At 35.5% G+C, this 25,472-nt stretch overlaps 1 protein-coding gene across 1 annotated transcript in view; it reads right to left on the reverse strand.

Annotated features, from left to right (window-relative positions):
• Positions 1-25,472, reverse strand: part of LOC149563958 (Protein kinase superfamily protein) — a 140,413-nt gene that overhangs the window by 54,555 nt on the left and 60,386 nt on the right. The window contains exon 3 of the mRNA XM_089827063.1: positions 748-1,083. Coding sequence (XP_089683189.1) covers positions 748-1,083 — 336 coding nt within the window. The remainder of the gene's footprint in view (positions 1-747; positions 1,084-25,472) is intronic.

The raw sequence follows: 25,472 nt of genomic DNA on the forward strand, positions 1-25,472 counted from the left end.
TTAAGGGAATATTCACATCTCCAAAAAATTATCTCAGAAGCGAGCCTTATAAAGAAACTGTCAACATAATTGACTAAGTGACAGATTCAAGGTTACTCTTTGTGGAAATAAAGCAGTATCAAAGGATTAAGTAACAATTCAAACAGAAAAACCTTTTCTAAATATGAATCACAACACTACATGGTGCATATGATTAGAAGAGGTATTAAAGTTAAAATGGTTGTCCATAAATGATGAATAAAAATATGAAGAAATTAATATATCTAGATCCCACCACCGGCCTTCAAGATCAGTGTGTGCAGCTGGCAGATTTTATTGCCCAGAACTGCTCTTTCAGGTACACATTGTACTAAAGAGTGAGCAAAACGAAGACATCTAGAACATATCCTAGGATTCCAGATTTGCTATCCGGTTCTGGTGCCAAACTTATTATAAATTCCATTTGTATCTATTATCTAATAAATATGATGCCCAACTGCAGATATATTCCCTTCTTTCTTTAGGAATAGGGGAAGCTCTACTCTGTGGGGGCTCATACTTTTCATTGTAATATGCAATTAAAATTTTCAGCATGCAAGAAAAAACAAAAAATGTCACTCAGTACCATCTATCTTCATCTTATTCTCTGTAACTTCATTTTTACTTGGAAGAAGAAAAACGAGAAGAAGATAAGAGAAATAAAGTGAGAATAAGAAGAAAGAAACCGTATGAAATTACGAATCCACATGAGTGGAGGATAAGAGTCACCTGGACATAGTTGAGTTCCTGATATACTCTCCGTGCAAACTCATCTACAAGTGCAACAACGTCACTGGTGACAATGTCCACATACTTATTAATAAGCTTACTTAAGCCACGAACCAAGTAAAAATCTAGTCCAATAGCTTCTTCAATCATGGGCCTTTGGACTTTAACAGCAACCTTTTGTCCAGAATATCTTAGCCGAGCTTTATACACTTGGCCCAAACTAGCTGCTGCAATTGGAGATGCTGAGATAGCTGAGAAGATTGATTCAAGTGGCAACTCCAGCTCCCTTTCAATGCAGGCAAAGGCATCAGCATTTGGAAAAGTAGGCAGGGCATCCTGCTTGAACCAATGGAAGTTAATGCTTATCAATAATACTTGATGTTTGTAACTAGCTAGCACAAGAATCATCCTACTTGCATCAAGAAGATTAGTACCTAAAGTCAAATGATCACATAAACTGTAAAAGGCAAATCAATTGATCTTCAGTGCATCCCATGCATAATGACTGTACAAATCAACCTATAATAGATTTCTAGATCATGTGAGAAAAATGTTTTATTTTACATAGACCACCATATAGAAAACAAACCAAAGTATGGATTTATAAATTAGTTGAGTCTTCTCATAAATATTTGAAACTATTTAATATGACTTGCAACTTTAGATCTTATTTTGCATATGCTACCAAGAAAATCCAGCCACGAATTTCTCTCTAGCTCACTTACAACTATCTTCTAAAAACTCATCCTGCAAATGGAACCTACTTATAATCCACAATCCTACCATGTAAGCTGCTGAAAAGTATAAGTTCTTTCTGGAAATGAAACTAGATAGCCAGTCTGTTTTCTGTTGAAAATACTAAGTGAGAAACAGAAAAAAGAATCTAAACAAAATGGCATTAGGCCTATATACAGGGGTACCAAGTTTTCACCTCCCACTAGCCTATCTCAAGTTTCCTTATTCAACACATAGAAAAAGGATCGAATCTGATGGAGCCCAAAAATTTAGGTCACCATTTGTGAAATAATGTTGAAAACTTTATAGTATTGTCATTGAGAAGGGAATACTTTATCAGGCTTATTCATTTCCCATAAATTCATATGCATATCATAATGAAAGGAAGAATGTGCAAAGTGCAACATCCACAGGAATCTCTGAAACTCAGAATCATGAGAAAACCTGCAGAATAGAAGCAGCAACCCCTTGCAACGGTACTGGTGATTTTATTGCAGGGAAAGGATACAGGCATAGTTGGCACCCTAAATAATCACAAGGCACTTACTAGAAAGGGAGTATGCATTTGACAAACTATGAAGAGGAGCAATTAGTCCAGCAGAAGAACTAAAGACTACGCTCAAAATGGAGTCTCCAATATATGCTCAACGCAATCACAACTCGGCCACGGAACATTAGAATCTTGAATCAATAATAGGAAATTTGACTGTGACGATAGCCATTGTAGAAGACATGTAAATTCGTATGAAAGTCACGTAAGCCAAAGACAAGACACGATTGGCAATGAAAGATACTAAGTGCATTCACATCATCCCGAGTCAAAGAAAAACATATGATATGAATATATTTTTTCAGGAAACTCTATTCCGAGAAACTCCATCACTCCATCGGGAAATTTAATGAGTTTGGAAGAATATCATGCCACGCCTTCCAAAACAAAGTTCCAAGGAATCGAATCGTGCCCATAATGATGTCTCTGTCATCTATAAAGTGCTACAATAACCTGGAGAATAAAAGAAGATCACCATGACTTGGAAGTCATGGGAGGAAGACATCACCATCACCAGAGAATCAATGAGCAAGGGAGTATTGTGTGTTGTAGAAGACCATGCGATTGCAAACAACAGAAAGCTTGAATTAAGGTTAAACGACATTAACAAATTAGCTATTAAAAGGAGCAATTATTATTTTGAGGAAGTGTGATTTTATTTGATAAGTCATAAAGTTAAAGTTAAAGAAGATTATTAACTTTTGAAGAAGTGTGATTTATTTTTGAAGGGATATAACCCTTTAACATGAAAAGACATGTCCTCAAACAAATAGGATATAAATATAAACTATTTTATTTGAGATATTCGATATTAGAAAACAATCATTCACATTCAACAAGGAGTATTTTATATTTATTTGTATGGAGGAATAAGGGCTTAAATATGACTTGTAATATAAATTCAATTATTTTATTTTAACGATAAAATAAAGTCTTTTGTTTATTTTTAAATGGCATGGAGATTTAAACTACAGATGAATCGTCCTTTGTAATTATTTTTTAGAATTTTGTATACAATTTAAATGTCGGATTAGTGGACATGGTCATTTAGCATTTTAAATTTGATCATCACAGATATTGTGAAATATATAGTTGTTTCCGTATTTGTGTCCAATTTGTCTCCCTACCAGAGGAGTTAAAGCTCAATTTGGACTAATTTAAGATTGCATAATATTTGGCCTGTTGCATCTTGATTATTTAATTATTGGCAGTTCAAGTGCATAAGAACTTTATAAAGTTGTACGTGAAAATTCACTGAAGTTGACTCTATTGCCCAGATGAGCAAAGGCACTGGTTTTTTTTATTATTGAAGTTGGAAAATCTGTAACTTCCTTCCTACAAGCATCAAATTTTCAACTGTACAAAACATCCAACCAAATCTCAACATTCAGTTTTGGTTTCATCGAGTTTAAGGACCTTGCCAGTTGAGGAACTCCAAAGCTTAAATTCACTTTAGAAAAGCTCTGAACCAAGTGACCAAGTTTGAGGAGAAGGTCTACCCGCCTAGGTGTAGCAGAGCCTAAAGTGCAAGGGAATCAAGGTGATTCTTGTTCATTGGCCAGAACTGATTGCGGAATCCTATTAGAGAAGTGGCAAGCTCTTGGATTTCCAATCTGTGGTTTTGGGAACTAACACAACCTTCACGCATTTTTGCCAATCTGCTGCAAACTGGTAAAAGACCAATAACAAAAAGATTTGAGCTGTTGATGGTGTTGTTAAGAGTACTTTGTTACTCCAAGCATATCTAAAAACTATAATCAGTTTGAAATTGTGAAAGGCCACACTATCAGTCAGAAGGATTTTCACATTTGACTCAATTCTTCAGTAAGTGCATAGACTTTAGCCAAATGGTGTACATATTCTTGGCTTGATGCTTTTTAACTAACAGACAATCATAAGCAGAATGATTGAAACTCACAGAAAACCTCAAGCAAAGAGAATAAATGTAAACACAGGGATAGCCCTTTGTAGATATACTGCAACATGAGGATAAGTATTCCACTAATTAATCTATCTATGATAGATGTGGAAAATCTGGAGACTGTGATCCAATGAGTATTGAAAACCTCATTCTAACAACCAATTTGTGTATAAATGAAGTAAACAACATCAATGGATCATCCAAAAGGTTCCACAAAGTTTTCCTTAAGAGACAGAGATTAAGTTACAGGAAGATAATAATAGTGAGTTGTAACATTGTCCATACTGAAAAGCCAACTCAGCATCTTTCAAATCATTGATGACTTATTTGCTCAGAATGAGTATAGCTATTTTAGTGAGCCTGCATAAAACAACAAAGTTGCAATCATGATTCCTGAAAATTGATGGATATTCGCCAATATGTCCATTATGGACTGCCAAGGCGTAGAGGAAACTGAAGTAACTGGTGTAAATCAAACTTTCTATTAGAAAATTTATGTTGTCTGCATACTGAACAACTATCATGACTGGCAAGTCAATCATATCGCTAAGAATGTCAAAGGATTGACTGCAAGAATAATGATTAATTTAGAAAGAACCAGCTAATGCGGGAAATGATATTACATTATCACTTTATCTTTTATAAACGAAATTAAACAAATCTCTCTAAGATACAGAGGAAAAGAATTGTCTAATTGACTTGGGAGGGTCATCTAATATGGATATTTAAACCTATCACATAATATGAATAATTGAACACATCTTCAATTGTATGATGATACATTGTTTCTGGCTTTAGTCATATCGAGGGAATCGGCTGCTATAGAGGAAGCCTTAAATACATGAAAGGGAGTTTCTGGCAAGAAGGTTAATTGTGCTAATTTACAATTGGATATCGTGAACACAACAAAGATTTATAAGTACCTGGGGACTCCATTGATACAGCAAAATGTTTCATGACACATTGGCAAGTTTCGAAAGGAAATATATCCAGTAGAATTAACCACTGGACTAATTGGTGATCTATGCAAGCAGGACAAATACAACAAAATTACTGGTTAAGCTTGCTCTGCAAGCTACGCCACAACATTAATTTGCTTGTATTTGTGCAGAAATTCATGACAGATTCAATTGAATGCATACAGAAGAATTTCCTCTAGCAACGAAGATTGCATAATTCTTCAAATAAAACTTCCTGCATGGAATAAAATAGCTACAAGAAGATACAAGAACTGATTTGCACAAAGTCAAAGTAAAAAGATCAAATCTAAAAGGTGGCAGAATCCAAAAGAACACATGTATATACTATAAATAGAGCAGAGGAACAACGATATTTTAGGATCCAATGAAATAAGCCTTCATAAATTGCAGAAGACCCCAGTGGGCAGTGGCAGAGGACCTTTCCTTGTGAGTTTGGTCCAGACCTCAGTCATTTCGGTTCATATAGCTCGGTCACAGTTGATAAATATCAGGTCTTTAAATCATATCATAGACTAGCTTGAGCTCACAAAGGTAACTACATAGGTTAGGAAGGTAGCCCATGGTGAAAATAAAGTTGGATGCCATCACCCTTCGGTATAAAAATAAAGTTGGATGCCATCACTGTTCTATAATTATAGAATATTCAGTTGAGACAAATTTGTAAATAAATACAAAAGCGGTAGGCAGTAAAACTCAAAATTGCTTACATGAATTAATGTACTCAACGGGTACATATAGCAATTTACAATAGCCAAAGATAGCAGGTTCCCACAATCCATATATTGTTTGCTTGCCTATGGAATCATATCAATATGGGTTTTATTTCAATTCTTTTTTTCCTTCTCATCCTGATGATGGGTCACAGAGTATGATCCAAAACGTTGATGGTAAAAGTTTTCACACAATCTGATTCCAGAAGCAAACAAACTAAATTTACAAGAGCTTCAAACTAAAGCTAAAGTCTTCTTAAAGTAGAAGAGTAAAATAAAATAATAAATGAAAAACTGAAATGACCATGCATGGAAGATTTTATAAAGCTAGCTAAAAAAAGAGAAAGATACTAAAATATTAAAAGAATCTAAAATATTATAATACCCATCCTTAATGGTCATTCTATCAACTACACCAAGTTGCTCGCTAAACATGACAAACTTTTCCAGATTGAGAGACTTGGTGAGGATATTTGCAGTCTGGTCCCCAGCAGTACCATACTACAACATCAATGATCCATCTTCGACAAGCTTGTCGATGATTTTTGGCAAGATTTAGGACCCCTTGATTATGACAGAACAAGGGAGTTGAATCTGCATGTAGCATGTGCATGTCACAAGAATCCTTTGAAGCCAAACTACCTCACAACCAACCTTTACAGTTCCCTAATATTCAACTTCTGTTAAGGAAAGAGCTATTGTTTGTTGCTTTGTGTTGGTTGTGACAACACCAGGGCCCAAACTGAAAACATACCCAGAAGTACAATTTATGTCATCAACACAACCTGCCCAATCCAAGTCTCTAAAACCAACTGCGATCATTGCTACAACCCAATGTTCAGCTCTTGGGGCTCTCATGAAGCTAGAGAAGTAGCTCACAGCATAGTTGATGTCAGGTCTAGTTGAAGTGAGATAGATAAGGCTACCATAGTTACCTAAACAATGATTCATCCACCACTGCTGGATCCAATTTGGATGAAAGTTTCAGACCTTTCTCCATAAGGGTAGAAGTAGGTTTGCAATCATATATCTGAAACTTATCCAACAGATTTTATGCATACTTTGACTGAGAAATGAATGTGTTTATATCTATCTACCAAACCTCTCCACCAAGACAATAATGGAGAAGCCCAAAATCTGTCATATCAAAAGTTGGCACAAATTATGTGTGACCAAATGTGTAGCACTACCAATAATGATCAGATCATCAACATAGATGACATTACTAAGAATCTCACCACTAACATGCTTGACATACAGATTACAATCAGAAAGACTGCTGGAACTTTTGATCAATCAAATATTTATCAATCTTGATGTACCATGCACAAAGAATCTATTTCAGACCAGAGAGTGCTTTCACCAATTTGCAAACTTGGTAATATTTACTGACTACTGTAAAACCTGGACGCTACATCATGTAGACCTCTTCCTACAAATCGCCATTGAGTAAAGCACACTTCACATCCATCTAATGGACTTTCCATCCAAACTGAGCTGAAAGAGTGAAGACAAGTCAAATGGTTCTCATTTTGGCTATAAGAGGGAATTTCTCCTCTTAGTCGATGCCCTCCTTCTATGAAAACCCTTAAACTACTTACAAATACTTGTACTTATCAAGAGTTTCATTAGCCTTATGTATTCTTGACTTTGTACACCCATTTGCAGCCAATAAGTTCCTTCCTTGGTGGAAGATCTTATAGCACCCAAGTGTTTTTTTTTTTCCAAGAAAGACTAAAGTTCAACTACCATAGCCTATTCCCCTTTAGTATACCTTTGAATCAGTATAATAACAAATTTGCCAATTTAAAACTTTTAGCCAAACAATTAACTTCAAATGCTGAAATGAACAACTATGCACATGAACACAATGTCACAATATTTTACGTGGAAACCCAATGCAGGAGAAAACCACACCAAATAAATGCTTTTATATAAATGTATTATTTTACAATGTTTTGTAGGCTCCAACCTACTAGAGGCTCTAACCCCTATGTTTATGAGCACCAAGTCTCTAGAAGCCACAACTCCCACACTTCGCAAGCTCCGACCTACTAGAAGCACCAACCCCCACTTCTATCTTCATGAACACCAACCCACTGCACACAAACTTCTTTTCTCCACCTAACTAAGTTTCTTATTCACCTGATAATGGACACTTTAACTTCAAACTTTCTTTCTTTAATCTGATAATATGGGTTGAAACTATACTCATATCCCAAAATCTTCCTTCATATCTTTATTGAAAAGGAGCAGCAATCTTCCTTATTATTTTGACCCACACACACACACACACATATATATCGCCTAGCCCGATTCGAGGTGGGGTAGCCAAAACGGTCTGATTTGAGAATTTTCTATTTTAAAAAAAAGATCATGGGAGGCCATGTACAGCGATAAGAATGAAATTTTGGGCATTAAAATAAATAAATAAAAGTTAACCACTTTTGGATCACACACAGGACTCGGGTCATGTAGCATCAAGGCGAGCTGGGTGACATGATTTGAGCAAAAAATCAACAGGGGAGCCAGCTTGACTAGAGGCAATTTGCCTAGCCCGATTCAAGGCAGGGTAGCCGAAATGGTCCGATTTGAGAATTTTCTATTTTAAAAAAAAAATGATCATGGGAGGTCCTCTACGGTGATAAGAGCGATATATATACATATACATACATACATATATACATATACATCTATACATGTATATATATATATATGTATGTATGTATAACTACTATATATATATATATATATATGTATGTATGTATATATACACTCTTTATTGTCTCTTTTTAATATTTTGATAATCTTCTCTCCATCTTCTTTCTCATATACTCTGATATATATGTTTCTTTATTATTCCACAGTTCTTTACTGCTCTTCCAATTTCTTCCTGTGCTTCTACTTTCTTCGAGTACTCTGATTCTTTCTTTTTCACATTGTCTCTCTCTATAAATATATATCAGATTAAAATCTGATTATATATTTCTTTAAAATACTCTTCTTCCCTTCCTATTTTTCTGCTTGCTGACTTAAATATTTTTCTTATTACACTTGTATTACTTCTTCAACTTACTACACAATTTTTTGCCAATGATGCATGTCATATTTTATATTTTGATAACAAAGGAATGCCTTCAATTTTATAAGTTACTTCCCTTCAGAATTAAATCGTACTTCTTTCATCTATAATTAATATTAATCTAATTATATTTTTTAAATATACAATCGCCTTTCTTCTTAGATCACACTTGTTAACCTTTACTAGTATTATTTTTAATGTTACCATTCCATGTAACATTTCTGACTTCATAAAACTCATAATGGACCATATTTGCTTCATATGCACTATGACGTAATTCAGAAAGACATGGACTCCTCTTTGAATATTTGGCATGCCTTTTAATATTACTGCATAAAGGTATTTGTTGTTCAAACATGGCATAAATATAGTTTAATCTCCAAAGCCATCGTATCTACAGAACTTCTGAATCTTGATAGGGACACATCTGTATTTATCTACAGTCAAAACCACATTTCCATCGTTCATGTGCTGATTAAATCTTGACAGCAGACTTTCTTAATTACTTAGTTTGAGAGAATCGACCACATCTGCATAAGGAGAATTGTTTCTGACGGGTACTTCTAAATGTTTTCATCAACATTTATTATCACCACTTCATACTCGATGTTCGCTGCTTGAAACCCATCGCAAATATTTTTGACCTTTGCAACTATTGTCTTCAAATGCCGCATCTTTAATCAATTTAGTTCTTCAAACACATTGAACAACCTCTGAGTAATCCTTCGAACACTTAGAACATTGAGATTCCAGGTCTTTACCCTTATTGTAGTATCCCTTGTTGAATAACTTAAAATTCCATCATTTTGGAGCACCATTTTGGGCATGGCTTGCACCCATACAATCTGGTATGCAGTGATAATATACATTTCATATAACCTTTCACTGTAAGTCTCATATAGCCGATTTTTCACACACTGTATATTATTTTATTGTATGTAATTGCTTTGACTTCCTTATATGATCGCAGGACATCAACATCATTGATCGTGGACAGGTCTCAACACTTTTCCATAAAGAAGTCTGATAATTGTCCCTTAAATCTACGTCTTGTCTTTTTGTATTTCAGTTGCATTCATTTACTTGTTTTATCGGGCCTCTCCAATTCATTGGCCTACATTTTCTTTTGAATAAATCGTTTGTATTCTTACTTATTTTTGTATTTGCAGATAATCCTGGAATTGCCTTTTACCATCTTTGTCTTCATGCAGCCATTCAATATTGTTGTATGTCTCCAAGGTGATTTTATTTGTCCTGTTTTAAGCATGTATATACACATTTTCATCTACCAAATGTATTTCTGCATAGTCACTGTGTATTATATTTTTATTTGACTATCACTGCTTTCAATACTTACAAGGATTATTAAATACTTCGCTGCTTTATGTGTCCTTTGTATTGTTATACAATCTCAATCAACATATATCATAAATAGTCTTTAATTATCACTGCCTTGTAATTACTGACTGCCTTATTCCTTTATAGTGTCACACCTTATGTTTATTCATCATTTTAATATTAATCAGCTCCTTATATTTGACTTTGATGATGGCTTCATCTTCATATCTTTGACATTGATAAACACTTGTAGTTTTTTTCATGCTCTTTGACATAGATGACAGTAATCCCATCACGTTCTTCATCAAACACCACATCTCGATTGAATATGAGACTATCAGTATCAACATTATCAACATCAATCAGCCGATAAGCCTTGTGATTATCACTACAATCTGTGAACATCAATTTCTGTCTTGAAATCCAATTTAGTGCTATTGGAACTTCGAAACCAAACATAAGTTGTAGAGCCAAAAACCTTCACATGACAGATATTGAGCTTCTGTCTAGACCAAGCTTCTTATGGGATCATCTTTTTAACAACATATGTGGCAGATTGATTCAGAAAATAATCTGCAATATGGACTACCTCCACCCAAAACTGCTTTCAAACTTTCTATGCTCCAACATTGATCGAGTCATCTCAATGACTATATTCCTGCATTCAACTACACCATTCTACTAAGGGTTGTAAGGTGTGGTATGCTCATGCTTAATGTCATGTGATGCACAAAAGTTGGAAAATAAGATGAACAAAATCCCCCTCCATTGTTGGACCGAAGAGTGGCTATCTAATAACCTGACTCCTTTTCCAAAAATGCCTTGAACATGTAAAACATGTTGAGGATGTCTGATTTATGCTAATGAAAATGCACCCACATTTTTCTACTGAAATCATTAACAAATAACGGAAAGTACTTACATCCAATGACTGATGGAGTGTTCTGTTAGAATTTGAGATTGATGGTTGTCATTGATGTCAACATTTTTCTCTCAACCTCCGATATGTTGGTAGTTGTGTATTGACAGTTTGGTGTATGTTTGGTTGCATATTGATTATCTTTCACCGATAGGCTATGTATCGGGTATTGTGCATTATCATTGGCTCAGCATTACCATTTTGTACCTTGGTGGTGGTGTGCGACATTTTCGTGGATTGTGTTTAGGGTCAATCCTTTGTGTAGCGTGTGGTTTCGATTTCGGTACCAACAGCCCTTCCTAGCATGTTCATCATAACCATTGGCATCGAAGATCATTGCATTGTATTCTAGTGCTCGAGGAGATGTGACCCATCTCAAATTTAGTTAAGCCAGTATATTTGTGGCATGCATCTAGTATAAATGAAGTCACATTTCAAGTAGGATGTATGCAAGTCTATGTATGCAAATTTGTGTGATTTCTTGTTTTCTTATACTTGAGCTATATGTGATGCAAGTGCAAACTGAGTTGATTCAAGGAGCTGCAGATAGTAGTAGACTTGACAACTATATCCTATGGTGGTTTCTACTTCATCTATCATATATTGGCTATAAGACTATCAGCAGTGAGCCTTTTCTTTTCAGCGGTGAGCTTTAGTGTGTTTGTGGGCCGTAGCCACACTCGTAGTGAAGCATACTAACAATATTCATTATTCCAGTGAAAATTTCCAGGCAGTTAGCCTTGTTCTACAAAATCACCTTAACTAGTGTCACCTTAACAGGTGGTTTTCATTTTATGAGAATTTGCTTCTCTATAGTTTTTCACATTTTAGGTTTTCCACGTAAATCCTAGTGTTAATTGTGCCAGTGTTCTGAAGCTTTCATGATTATCTTTCTTATGGTAATTCATTGTTCTTTAATTGAAAGATCTTCAGTGGTGCATGATGATATTAAAGTATTAACCAACATATCAAAAGTTTTTGTGTGTGGGAATAATTGATTCATGCCCCCACCCCCCCACCCCCCCCCACCTCAGTTGTTCGGCTTGTTCAACAATTGGTATTAGAGTTTGGTTCCTCAGTGTGGAGCTTAACCACTTGAGGCAGATCCAATGGCACTGAATATCCCTATGTTTGATGGATCAGACTACAGTTCATGGAAAGATCAAATGAAATAGTATCTGGTATTGGTTGGTAGTTACCAAACATGGAAGCATGTGGAGACTGTATGTGTTCTCTCAGAATGGGTTACAAACTGCAGATGTAATTGACCCATATGTGGAGAATGAGAAGACAAGGTGTGCAGTTACAAGTGTTTTATAAAAATCAGAACTTGCTAATGTAATATCTTTGAAAACTGCTTATGTGGTTTGAAAAAACTTGAAAGTAATCTATGAAGGAAATGATAAGGTGAAGTTTCCGAAGAAGTTGAAAGCAAAGAGACATTATGAGAATCTTAGAATGGAAGATGGTGAACATATTAAGAGTTATTTTCATAGTGTGAGTGTAGTGAATGAAATCAAGAATGAAAACAACAACATAACTGATGAAGACTTTATGGAGAAGATCTTGATTACATTACCTGGCAGTTATAATGACAAAGTTTCAGCTATTAAAGAAGTTTATGATCAGAAGAAGTTTACCAAGGAACAAACATTTGGCACTATGATAGGATTTGAGCAGAAAATGATTGGAAATGGCAACAGCAAATGTGAAACAACTTTCAAAGAAATCAAAATTGAAGAACCTAATGATGATGATGAAGAAGAAATTGAAGCTAACTTTACAAGAAGATTGAAGAAAGGTACCAACAAATATAAAGGTATGTTACCCCTAAAATGCTTTAGGTGTGCTAAAGTTGGTCATTTGGCTACTAGATGTCCTAAGAGAGGTCCTAGATAAAAGTTTAAAAGATTCAATAAAAAGGCTTATAATGAAGATGCTAGTATTTCAGATGATGAATTAGAAGGTGATGTTCGTTTTATGTTGAAGAAGAGGAAGACACTAAGAAAACTGAAATTGATATATTCAACATTTGTGCTAAGATTGATGATATCGAAACTGCTTTATATGTTAGGAGGAAAAAGAATGTATGGTTAATTGACAGTGATTGTTCTCATCATATGATTCGAGACAAAAGCAAATTTGTTTCAGTTGATTAGTATTAAGTATAATGGTCGCCCTCTAAGACATGGTGATGATAAGGCGGCATATATTGTTGGAAAAAGATCAATTACTTTAATGGAAAGAATTATACTGATGATGCTTATTATGTGAGGGGTTTGTATAATAATCCGTTGAGTGTTGAACAAATGCATGAAAATGGCTATGATGTCATATTCAAGAATGAAGGTTATGAAATCGGGAAGAGATCAAGAGCATTGATTGTGGTTGGCAAGAGAACCAGCAGAAATACGTACCAGCTAGAAAGGAGCTACAAAAGGATGCTTGATATCTTGAGTTGATGACAATTGGCTCTAGCACCAGAGGATGTGCCACATCAATTTTGGCAATTTGGTAGGATAAGTTCATCTCAAGCTATTAAGGACTTACCAAAACTAAGTAAACCAGACAATGTGATACGCAAAGGATTACCAAAACTAAGCAAACCAGACTGTGATATGCAAAGGATGTCAAGGAAAAAAAAAGAAGAGAAGAAAACATTCAAGGCAAAAGATCGTTCCTACCGGTTTGTCGGATCTAGTGCACATTGACATTTGTGGTCCTACTAGAACAAGAGGTTTCCTAGGTGAGAGATAGTCTGTACTATTCACTGATGATCATTTTAGATATACAAGGGTTGTATTTCTATAAGAAAAATTTGAAGCATTTCAGAAATTCAAGATATTTAAGGATAGAGTTGAGAATGAATGTATTAAAAGGATTAAGTGTTCAAGATCTAACAGAGGTGGAGAATTTTCCTGTGATGAGTTTGAGAGATTTTGTGAGAAACATGGAATAAGAATACAACTATCTGCAACCAGAACACTACAGAAAAATGGTGTTGTGGAAAGAATGAATAGAACAATTCAGGAGACAGCAAGGACTATGATCAAGGAAGCAAATCTACAGAATATTTATTGGAAGGAAGTTGTGCACACTGTTGTGTACACATTGAACAGAGTTTTGTACCGAAAAAGATACTATAAAACTTCATATGAACTCTGGCATGGAAGTACACCTACTATGAAATATTTCAAAACATTTGGAAGTAAATGCTATATTCTAAGAGATGAAGACAATATAGGCAAAATTGATAGCAGATCTAGTGAAAAGATATTTTTGTGATACTCTACTAGAAGCAAAGCATATCAGTATTATAACAAAAGGCTATATAAAATTGTGAAAATTATGAATGTAACGGCTGTTGAAGACTTTCAAAAGAAACTGGAGAAGATTCTGATTATGAATCTGATACAAAGGAGAAGAAAGAAAATAATAAGGAAGAAGAAGAATCAAGATTCTCTCCTACTTTTACTAGTAAAACTCCAAGGTATGTACAAAAGCATCATTCTGAGAATCAAATTATCAGTGATAAGAACAAGGGTGTTGTTACCAGAAGTAAGGCAACCAAAGAACAAGCTTTATTGTCTTCTTTTAGAAGTTGAACCTAAATCTATAATAGAAGCTTGTAATGATCAAAGTTGGATCAAGGCAATGACAGAAGAGCTAAACTAGATTGAGATAAATTGGACTTGGGAGCTTATTCCAAGACCAACTAGAAAGAATGTGATTCTAAATGAGTTTTCAGGAAAAAAATTGACGAGAATGGTAAAGTCATGAAAACAAAATCTAGACTTGTATGCAAGGGTTACTCTCAGATTGAAGGAATTAACTTTAATGAGACATGCACCTGTTGCTCAGATGGAGGCCAGTAGAATGTTCTTGGCATATGCAACTTTCAGAGAATTCGAGGTTTACCGGATGGATGTCAAGTCAGCAATTCTAAATGATGAGCAGAAGGAAGGAATTTACACTAAGCAATTGGGAGTGCTCAAGTCAAAAGCAAATTCAAATGCAGCTTGCAAATTTAAGAAGGCACATTATGGATTGAGATAGGAACCTAGAGCTTGGTATGGTAAGTTGGATAAATACTTGACCACTCAAGGATTTAATAAAGGTTGGGAAGATAGTAATTTGTATTTCAATGTAGATACCAACAGAATTCTGATTGTTGTGGTATATGTAGATGATATCATCTTTGGAAGCATAGATGATATCATCTTTGGAGGCAAAGATAATCTATGCAAGAAGTTTGTTGAAGATATGCAGAAAGAATTTGAACTGTCTATGATTGGTGAATTGAATTTCTTTCTTGGATTGCAGTGAATCAAGACAGAAAAGGCATTTTTTATCTCTCAATCCAAGTATGTGAAAGAATTGTTAATGAAGTTTGTCTTGGAAAACTCAAAGCCAGTGTGCACTCCTATTGTCATTGGTTGCAAGTTGACTAAGGAAGATGACTCACCGAAAGCAGATGTAAGTATGGATTGATGATTGGAGGATTGTTGTACCTAGCTGCACCTACACCAAATATCATGTATGCAGTATGCCTGGCAACCAGATTTCAGTATGAACCGAGAATCCCATGTTATGGATGTGAAGAGGATCTTTAAATACTTGAAAGGGACTAAAGATTATGGGTCATGATATCCAAAAGGATCTGATTTCACACTAACAGGATACACAAATGATGATTGGGCAGGATCTTTGGATGAACTAAAGAGTACCACTGGGGCAGCCTTATTTCTTGCCTCTCGGGTAGTTGCTTGGTCAAGCAAGAAGCAAGATTTTGTAACACTCCCAATAACTGAATCAGAAGATTAGTACAACATTATTGTGTTGTACATAGAAATTATGGATAAAGGAGTCTCATAAGAATCAACTTCGGCGAACTAGTTCCTATACTATGTGATAATGCCAGTGCTATAAGTATGTCAAGGAATCCAGTAATGCATTGCAGAACAAAACATATTGACATCATATTTTACTTTATTAGAGAAAAGGTTGAGGCTGGAGTATATACCCATAAAGAAGCAGATTGCAAACATATTCACAAAACCTTTGTGCGAGGATACTTTCAAGTATCTCAGAGGGAAGTTGGGCGATCTTCCCCTTCCTGGTGCTCAATAGTGTGCATCGGTGTGTGCATTGGTCCAATTGTTTTGCACATCTATAACTTTCTAGATCAGTGTTTGCAGGTTTCCTCTAAGGGGGGGCAGAGCGTGTTAATAAGGGGGAGCAATGTTTGTCTTTGTAGGCCTTGTCATTATTGTCAAAGTGGGAGCACTTTTGGAGAGTTTAATAATGTTGGTCTTTCTGTGCTTTGTTATTGATAAATGTTGTCATCAATGACAAAAACAGGCAACTGTTAGAATATGAAGTTAATGGTTGTCATTGATGTCAACATCTTTCTCTCAACTTCTAGTGTGTCAATAGTTGTGTACCGACAAATTGGTGTATATTTGGCATATCGGTTGGTTGCATATTGATTGTCTTTCACTGATAGCCTATGTTTCGGGTCTTGTGCATTACCATTGGCCGAGCATTAACTGTTTTACCATTTTCTGCCTTGATGGTGATGAGCAACATTTTTGTTGATCATGTTTTGGGTTAATCCTTTGTGTAGCCTATGGTTTTGATTTGGATCCAGCTGCCTTTCCTAGTGTGCTCATCATAAACATGTGCACCAAAGATTGCTGTAGCATGTTAGAGTGCTCGAGAATCATTGAAGCGCTCGAGGTGTGACCTATCTCAAATATATTTTGGCAGACAGACTGGTGGTGTACATCCACTATAAACGAAGTATTATTTCAAGTGGTATGTATGCAAGTTCGTGTATGCAAATTCATGTGATCTTGTTTTCTTATATGTGAGCTATATGATGCAAGTACGAACTTACTTGGTTAAATGATTTAAGGAGCTGCAGACTATAGCAGAGTGTAATTACAGATGCTCAGCAATCATTTCTTGTAGTTGTTTCTACTTCATCTATCATATTGGCTATAAGTCTATTGACTGTAAAACTTTTCTTGTTAGCAATGAGCCTTTTTATATCTGTGAGGCATAGCCACTTTGGTAGTGAGGCCTATTAGCAGTACCCCTTCTTATTGCAGTGAGCATTTTCAGGCAGTTAGCCTTGTTGTACAAAATCACCTTAACAAGTGTTTTTCATTTCATGAGAAAATTAGTCTCTATGGTTTTTTCCATTTCAGATTTTTCAAGTAAATCTTGGTATAGATTGTGTCAGTGTTTCAGTGCTTTTATGTTTATCTCACTTGTGGTGATTAATTGTACTCTAACCAAAAACATATTAAGTGTTGGTTGATGATAGTTAAGTATAATTAAGAGTTAACCAACAGATCAAAAGTTTTTATAAGTGTGTGGGAATAATTAATTCACCCCCAGTTACTCAACTTGTTCAACATGTTCATGAGTTCACAAATATCTACATAAACCAATTGTAAGACCTTGGATGCCATCCAAGCATCACCGTCTAAATACAGAGTCCAATGCTACTTCCCAACCTTACAAGCTCCACAAACTCCATAATTTTGTGTCTCAGACTTATATGATCCAACAACTAGACACTCTAGAGCCATCTAGGACAGATAGAACACATTCAAGTGCCCATGCCATTGATGCCAAAGATTGTCAATGGAAGTACTTCTATTTGTCATGGCCTACTCTTGAGAATCACCTATATAAATGAATCAATAATGACCATGATCGTCAATACCTCTTGCAATTGTAGTGTGAGACTCCCTATCAACAATGTTGCACTTGTGTGAACTACAAACGATATCTAGTTGTGGAGAATGAAACATAATCTAACTAACAGCCAATTGAGCATCAAACCTAGAACAAAGTACACATCAAGAAAGATCAAATCTCTCCAAGTGAAATATGAACTTTACCTTTTCCAAAAATAGTATACTCCTCTCCAAAGATTACAGAAGTTGTGAAAGGCATGAACTCTGTAAACCAATCCCAATTATGTGTGAAAATCCCAAATGGCACTAGAGTTGAATGTATTAGGAAGATGATTTCTCATGATCGGATTAACATGTGGCCATGAACGCATAGGAGGAAGACTCTTAATCAGAATGTGTAGTGGCTTGGGACTTCTATTGAGGCCCACCCTATGTAGCTTGTGCACTTGCCAACTATTTCTTGCAATCTATCTTTGTGTGACCAAAACTACGACAATAATTACAGTGAACACTCTTCTTCTTTGAAGATGTTGAAGGTTTACCCAGTGCTTGCTACTAGGAGTGAGGTTTACCTTTGTTCTTGTCTAAGGCTTTGCGATGAAGGGAGGACAAACTAGCATTGCTTCCAAACCATTGCTCTCATCTATCCTGTTGTAGAAGCTTGTTATAGAGAATAGGAAACTCAAGATCAATACTAGTAGAAGTGAATTTCGAGAGTCTCAATGAAATGTCCATACGATCGGGGTGGACTTTTCAACGTGATCACTACCACATATTCTTCCTCCATTTTGCATCTAATAGCCTCCAACTAGTCGTGAATGTCCTTAATCTTCATAATATGTGCCTCAAGAGATATTCCAGCCATCATGAAAGAAAATAACATATTCTTTACAAGGAAAGCTTGGATCTTGTCAAAATCTCTCAGTTAGATTCTTCAAGAGTTCCTAGCTCTCCTCACCTATTTTGCTAAAAAGCAACTAAGGGAGTTGATCATCTATAATAGAAAGCTCAATAAGCATTACAACTTCCTGATTATGTTTGTCAAGTTTGTCTTGATATGTGTCAACTTGTTTAGGACGTGTTTCTATGCCTAAAACAATCTTTTCAAGGCACCAAGATTCAAATATTGTCATCATACACTAATTCCAAGGATATAGTTGATGGACCGCCATCAATTGCCCTCCAACATAATGTTGGTCAAAGATGTCATTAAGATATTAAGGTTGCTAGTCAACCTTGTAAAAACAAAAACCTAGTAGAACCTAATCAACTAGCACAATTCCAAGACAAAATGTGTTGCTCAAACCGTAAGATGAATAAGGTTTTTTTTAATAAGAAATCAATCAAATCTTGGACATAAGATCTTGAACTGTAACATCTAGCAAAGAAACAAATCTAATTTTGTTCAAAAGAAACCCTAGGTCAAGTAGAGATCAAAGCACAAGGGTTTGCAAGTCACAAGTCGAGGGGTCCTAGATGACGTGTATCATTACTAGTTTTGTTCAAAAGAAACCCTAGGTCAAGTAGAGATCAAAGCACAAGGGTTTGCAAGTCACAAGTCGAGGGGTCCTAGATGACGTGTATCATTACTGAGAGGGATCCCTATGGGTTCTAATTGATATGGAAAAGTGTAAGGGACCATGGTAATGCTTGGTACCCTGATCCAAGGAAAGCCTGATGAAAAAGGAACCAATGAGCCAACAATGGTGTAAATGTGGCCATTTATGAGCTTAAAGCCAAAGCGTGTGGTGCATGGTTACCGGGAGACCCGTCTCCCCCCTAAAAGTCGCGTCTCCGGAGACCTCAAAAAAGGTTGGAGACTTCATGACGAAGTCTCCTGAAGTCTCCCAGTCTCCTAATCCAAAAAGTGAAGTCTCCCCAAAGTCTCCTAGTAAAATATAAATGTAAAATATAATATTAAATAATTTTATATATTTTAGCCCTCATTTTAATGTTTTTAATACAAAAATTAAGACCACTGACAATTTAAATGATTAAATCATTTAAAATATTTTTGGAGAGATGATTTTTTGGAGAGCATGATAGCTGAAGACCTTGAGATGGATGATCACAACCTTGTGGAGTAGATGATAGTACCATCAACATACTAATACTAGATATATTTCTGTTTTTTGTTTATTGTACAAAGTGTTCATTTTCGTTTGCATATCGGCAATTCAGCATCAAACTATACTTTTTTGAATTTAAAATTTGAATATGTAATGATAATCTCAGCGATTATCAATCTGATATGATGGTGATCATATGCAATATTCGGAAAACAAATATTTCTATGAGATACAATATTGTGATCATGTGAGTTTTGAAATCTTTGACTCTATGAGTCTATTTTAATTTTTAATGTGACATTACTATTATTATTTACTTTAGTCTTGCAGTATTACTATTTTCAAATTTTGTATTTACTTTTATTATTAGACTCTTTAAACATTAAAAAAAAATTATTAAAAAAAAATTGCCGTCTTCAAGTACCCCCGTCTCTTATTTGAAAAATTGCCATACTGGTACCAGTACCAGTACCGGAGACCTCAAAGTCTCCCCGTCTCCCGATGACCTTGGTGTGGTGTCAAAGTCTAGTAGCCTCCTGAATGTAGAGGGTAAGGCATGTCTAATAAATGTATCTGAAGAAGGTGGAAAGATCCTGAGACTCTCTAAAGAGATGGTAGAATCTCCCCCTGATTTTGTAGTAAAAAGGACAACTAAAAATGAAATGCTCCTCAGTCTCTGACACCTCGATACTGTAGAGCTCGCACACCTTGTGCTCTCTCTGTAAATGATGATTTGTCTCAATACAAAGTTGATGGGAGTCCACTCTAAATGAACCAATAGGGATCCTGAGGGAATGGGACCAATAATGGGATGGGTATGAGGGATGAACAATGATACCGTCTTGGATCTCAAGAAAATGCACTGCATAAAATGCCATCTAACGGCAAAGCCCCCCATGGAGGCCCACCCAAGTGGTATGTATGAACCATCTGTAGATGTTGGTTCTGACACACTTGTTCAATTCCTTCCTTGTGGAGAGGAGAAGAGGTGGGGCCCAAGAGAGTATTCGAAGGGAGGGAGGCAATCAATCTCAATACCAATGGAACCAAGCAAGGTAGGGAACTCTACAAACCAGCCACAAGCCCTCCCAGAAGAGGATGAGGCAGAAATAGACTTCAAGGAGCAAAGGGTGAGGAAGAGATACCTACTACGTCCTGTGCAAGGATCAACAAAACCCCGAAGGCAATGGATGAACTAGACTAGATCAAATATAGCCTCAAGCCTAAAGGGATGGACCCCAAACTTTGCAAGAATGATATGATGTGGAATCAACTGGCTCCACCCGTTGGTTCCCAAAACCACAGATTGGAATCCTACGAGTCTTGCCAACTCAATGCTGAGATATGCAACTGGTTATGGCCAACTTGACAGAACTGAACAGTATGGTCCGAGTTCCTTGCACTTCTGGCTCTACAAAACCAAGGTAGGTACACCTAATCATGGACGAAACACTTAGATCCAAGACGCTTATAGCAGATAAATTATAATGTGAATGCGATGAAAGTCTTCCTAACGGCAAGAATTATAGAAAACTTCAAGCTTACAAATTGTGAATTGAGAACAATAAATAAATATATGACTGTTTTTTAAAATAAATATAAGTATAGATTAATGCAACAAATGAATATATTAACTCTTCAAAGGAAAAATATGAAATAATTGCTAGCGTATGGATTGCAAATTATAAAGAATATAAAGACCAATGCTGAAGGGTGATAGAGTTAGTATTCAAAGTTTAAAACGTACAACTTTATAAAATTATACACACATTAATTATAAACAATTTAGTAATCAAGATGCAACAGATCAAATATATGGACGCAATTTTAAAACAGTCTGGAATGTAGTTTAACTCTTGTGGTTCGGAGACAAACCAAACATAGATTCGGAAACAATTAACTATTTCTCAATATCTATGATATTCAATTTTAAAATGCTATAATCGATCCTGTCCACTTATCTATCATATATATTATTTATAAAATTAAAATAATAATTAAAAGGATGAAACTATATAATAATTTAACTCTAAATCTTCATGCAAATAAAATAAAATAAATATTTCTTACTGATCCAGAAATAAAATTGTACTAGAGACACTCCTTACAGATGATCCATCCAATATAGTTTGACTCCACAATCGCACAAGAATTCATTTGATAATCCACCATCCACAGACTTATTCAAATAATCATTTCTTTACCAGTGAAGGAATATAATATATCAAATGAGCATGTATAGTATAAAAGTTTTGGAAAGTATGAATTGTATATCAATCTATCTTCGTATCGATTGTGAGTCCTATTTACACGATACAATATAATAACTCGGTTGATTGCCAATCATTGTGACTCTTCACAACACCAACTAATTATGTCGCTAACACCAAGGTGAGATTTACTTGGGCCATCGATTCCAGAATCGCCGCCTCAATTACTGACTATTTGTGAAATATTAATGAACCTTTGAGGGTGCCATACCGAAAAATCACTCATTCTTCTAATTGATGGGAAGCTTTTGACTCCATGCTTGGCCACCCGACTTTCTTCATACTATCGGTCTCCAATTTCAATGTGATAACAATACTTGACACATCCATTTGTATACTATTGAGTAACGTAAAATCACAGGCATGTCATTGAACAATACAAATTGTGTTGAAAGCATGGATCCATCCCTCTCGGAAACACTCATCATGTTAAGCAGCAGCCATCATCCAAATCTGCATATAGTCCTTCCTGATTTTCAAATCTCAGTCTTCTTATACCACTGATGGTGCCTGTACAAGACTTCATTGTGGTTTATCACAAGGATCCATGCCGTGAATGAAGGCATTTCTGACTTCTCCATTGCAAACATTTGATTAATGTCTTCCACAAAATTCTATAATTGAGTCATTGGGCATGGATTCATATGTGATACAATGTCTCTTGGCCCTCCCTGATGGATGCTGAATAGATAAAGTTCTTTACAAACTGGATGCCAACAATCAAACTTTGAGATGAATTCTATTGTTGCTAGATGACCATGACATGTCATAATGGATAATTAGTAATTTTCCATCAGCGATAAACATCCCTGTATCATTTTGGTGAAGATTTCCTTGCTCTGCCTGAACACCTGCATCAAACAAATGAGAATATGTGTCAGTATTGTCTGCTTCCACGGTGATTTCCATATTCCATCTTATAAATTACTGGCGGTTGCTCTTTATTCCAACATTTACCTGACTCAGAATAACTTGAAATTCGCATTTGCCGGTAAATTAGATGAATATCTTGAATATTTTAAATACTTTTGCTATGCATATATTTATCTAGAATTACTACTTGTTCACTGTATTTGAAAGACCAATAGCAGATTGTATTTTGTTTACCAAATAGGACATTCATTTAATTCCCTTCAATATTATTGCCGGGTGGAAATTCTGACATTGTGTACAGGATTAATGACATATAACCATATATATTAGCAGAATATCTGTGCATTGATCATTTTATATATACAATTGTCACTATCTCAACATTTGCTGAAAGAAGATGTCGTGTACATATCTTCAACACTATATCAATTAGTTTCCAGCCACAAGTCTACAGGTAAGTGAAGTATGTTTTTCAATCTCAGAATAATTGTAAGTTTACTGCATATCATTCTTGCCATATACATATTCCTTATTCCTTCAACAAAAGGTGTACACATTACTGCTATATGGTGTTCTTCAATTCATTTGGGTAAATTGAAAACAATTGACACTCCATCTTCAATGTATATAAGCATGTGAAAAATTACAATCTCCACAATAGTTTGCATGAGCAAATGAGCCAACTTCCTTTTCCACATTCTCCTGATCACTACTACTTTTGGTGACTTGAAGCATATTGTTTGAATATAATTAGTGTGTAAAATCTAGTGATTCTCCCTTTAGCCTGGATTTTGGACTCTAAAATTTGTCAAAATTTTAGAGTTCCATCACCACCTAATGATGTGTCAAAGGATACCCTAAACCCTCTATGTCAAGGCCCAATCCGTCTTCAAAAGGTAGGGGCGCCAAACAATAGAGCCATAGAAGACAATAGGTCTGATAAGGGTGTCCATGAGGGTCATTTGGACGTGGTGTCCTAAAAGTGGTACCAAAAACATTGTTTCTCAAGTAGGACCAAAGAACCATAACCCTTGTTGATGCATGGTTGAAGGGTGGATCTCATACTGAAACGAGGGCCACAAAACATGACCCCCAAGTAACTGTAGGAAGGAGATCTCCACCTCCATGCTCCTAAGGAAGTGGAGGTGAGAGGTCTTAAGGCCATTGAAGATTGTAACCCTAGTCTTCCCAAGGTTCACCGTGACATGTAGTTGATTGCAAAACAAGGCAAGACCATCTTGTTGAAGATTATAGCTATAATAGAGATCTCTATCTCTAATTTTATGTAGTAGAAATATGACTGTTATGGTTATCTTCAACTGAAGAAGACATTTATATAAATATTTAAGATAATACTATATGTATAGACGTGTCATGTGAAGAGGTAGGCATATGGAAATATGAAGAGTTTTATATTTGGAAATTGAAGAGACTGTCTGTTGTGTAATGAACAGTCTCTCTGTTCTTTATATATATATATTGATTGTATCAAGCAAAATGTATTGTACTTAAACATTTTATTTTATCAATAAAAGTGATATTTTCGTGATGTGGGGTTTTTCCCTTCAAGCGGAAGGGTTTTCCCAAGATAATCTCTTATGTCTTTTGTACCTATTTTGGTCTTCCTTATTGTTGTTTATCTTTATTTCCAGGCAAAATATTATCATGGCATTAGAGTTTGGTTAGATTACAACATATAATGAAGTGCTAATGTTTATGTTAGCTTTGGGAGAGTTCCTTCATACTGATGTGTGTGAAAACTCTTTTCTATGTCGTATCAGAGATTTTATTATTTAGGTAAATACTGATGAATTCATTCTTTCTCCTGGGCATGAAGTATATATTCTTCCCTTGTTTAGTGGTGTTCATGATTGTCACCAATTGGTATATTGTGACATCGAAAGTTTTCCTAATCAAATTGTGCAGCTTCCTTAATCATGGTCAAGTTGTTCTATCAACATCGGTTCTCTTTCATATATCTGTATTATCGTTTACCACTTAGTCAGTATGTATGGCACCATGCTTGCTTTGCCTTGGCATCATGATTATGTCTTAAGTGTTTACATTTGGCTTTTGGTATCGACTGGTATTGTATTGGCACACTCGATGTGTTCTACAGTGGAAGCCAAATCAATATGGGTCATAGGGTCTCTTGTTAGCATATAATGTGGTTTCTTTAGTGAATTCTTCCAAGTGTTGTCAATATATATATATACAACTATAAATACAATGAGATGTGAGCAATGTTTTTATCGGGTGCTCCCTAGTAAACCATCATGAAGAATCATTTCGATTTTCCATGCTTTATGATATCATGTGTTAGCAATATCGAGGTTGTACATGTTTTCTAATTTGTTACCAGTGATATTAGTTTATTGCCATCATTGTGTGTATTCCCTTTTTTTTCTCTATTGATGGATAACATGGTACCGTGTTTATTCCACATTTGAGGTGGTTTGCATGATGATTTCCTACATATTAGTTGTCAAACAATGGATGATTATTAATTGTCGACGACTCATTTATCTTAATGGAAATGTCTATTAGGATTCCTTAGGAGGAGAGCAT

Source organism: Cupressus sempervirens, chromosome 4, assembly GCF_028749045.1.
Source record: "Cupressus sempervirens isolate cs-2001-9-10 chromosome 4, ASM2874904v1, whole genome shotgun sequence".
NCBI classification, from domain to species: domain Eukaryota; kingdom Viridiplantae; phylum Streptophyta; class Pinopsida; order Cupressales; family Cupressaceae; genus Cupressus; species Cupressus sempervirens.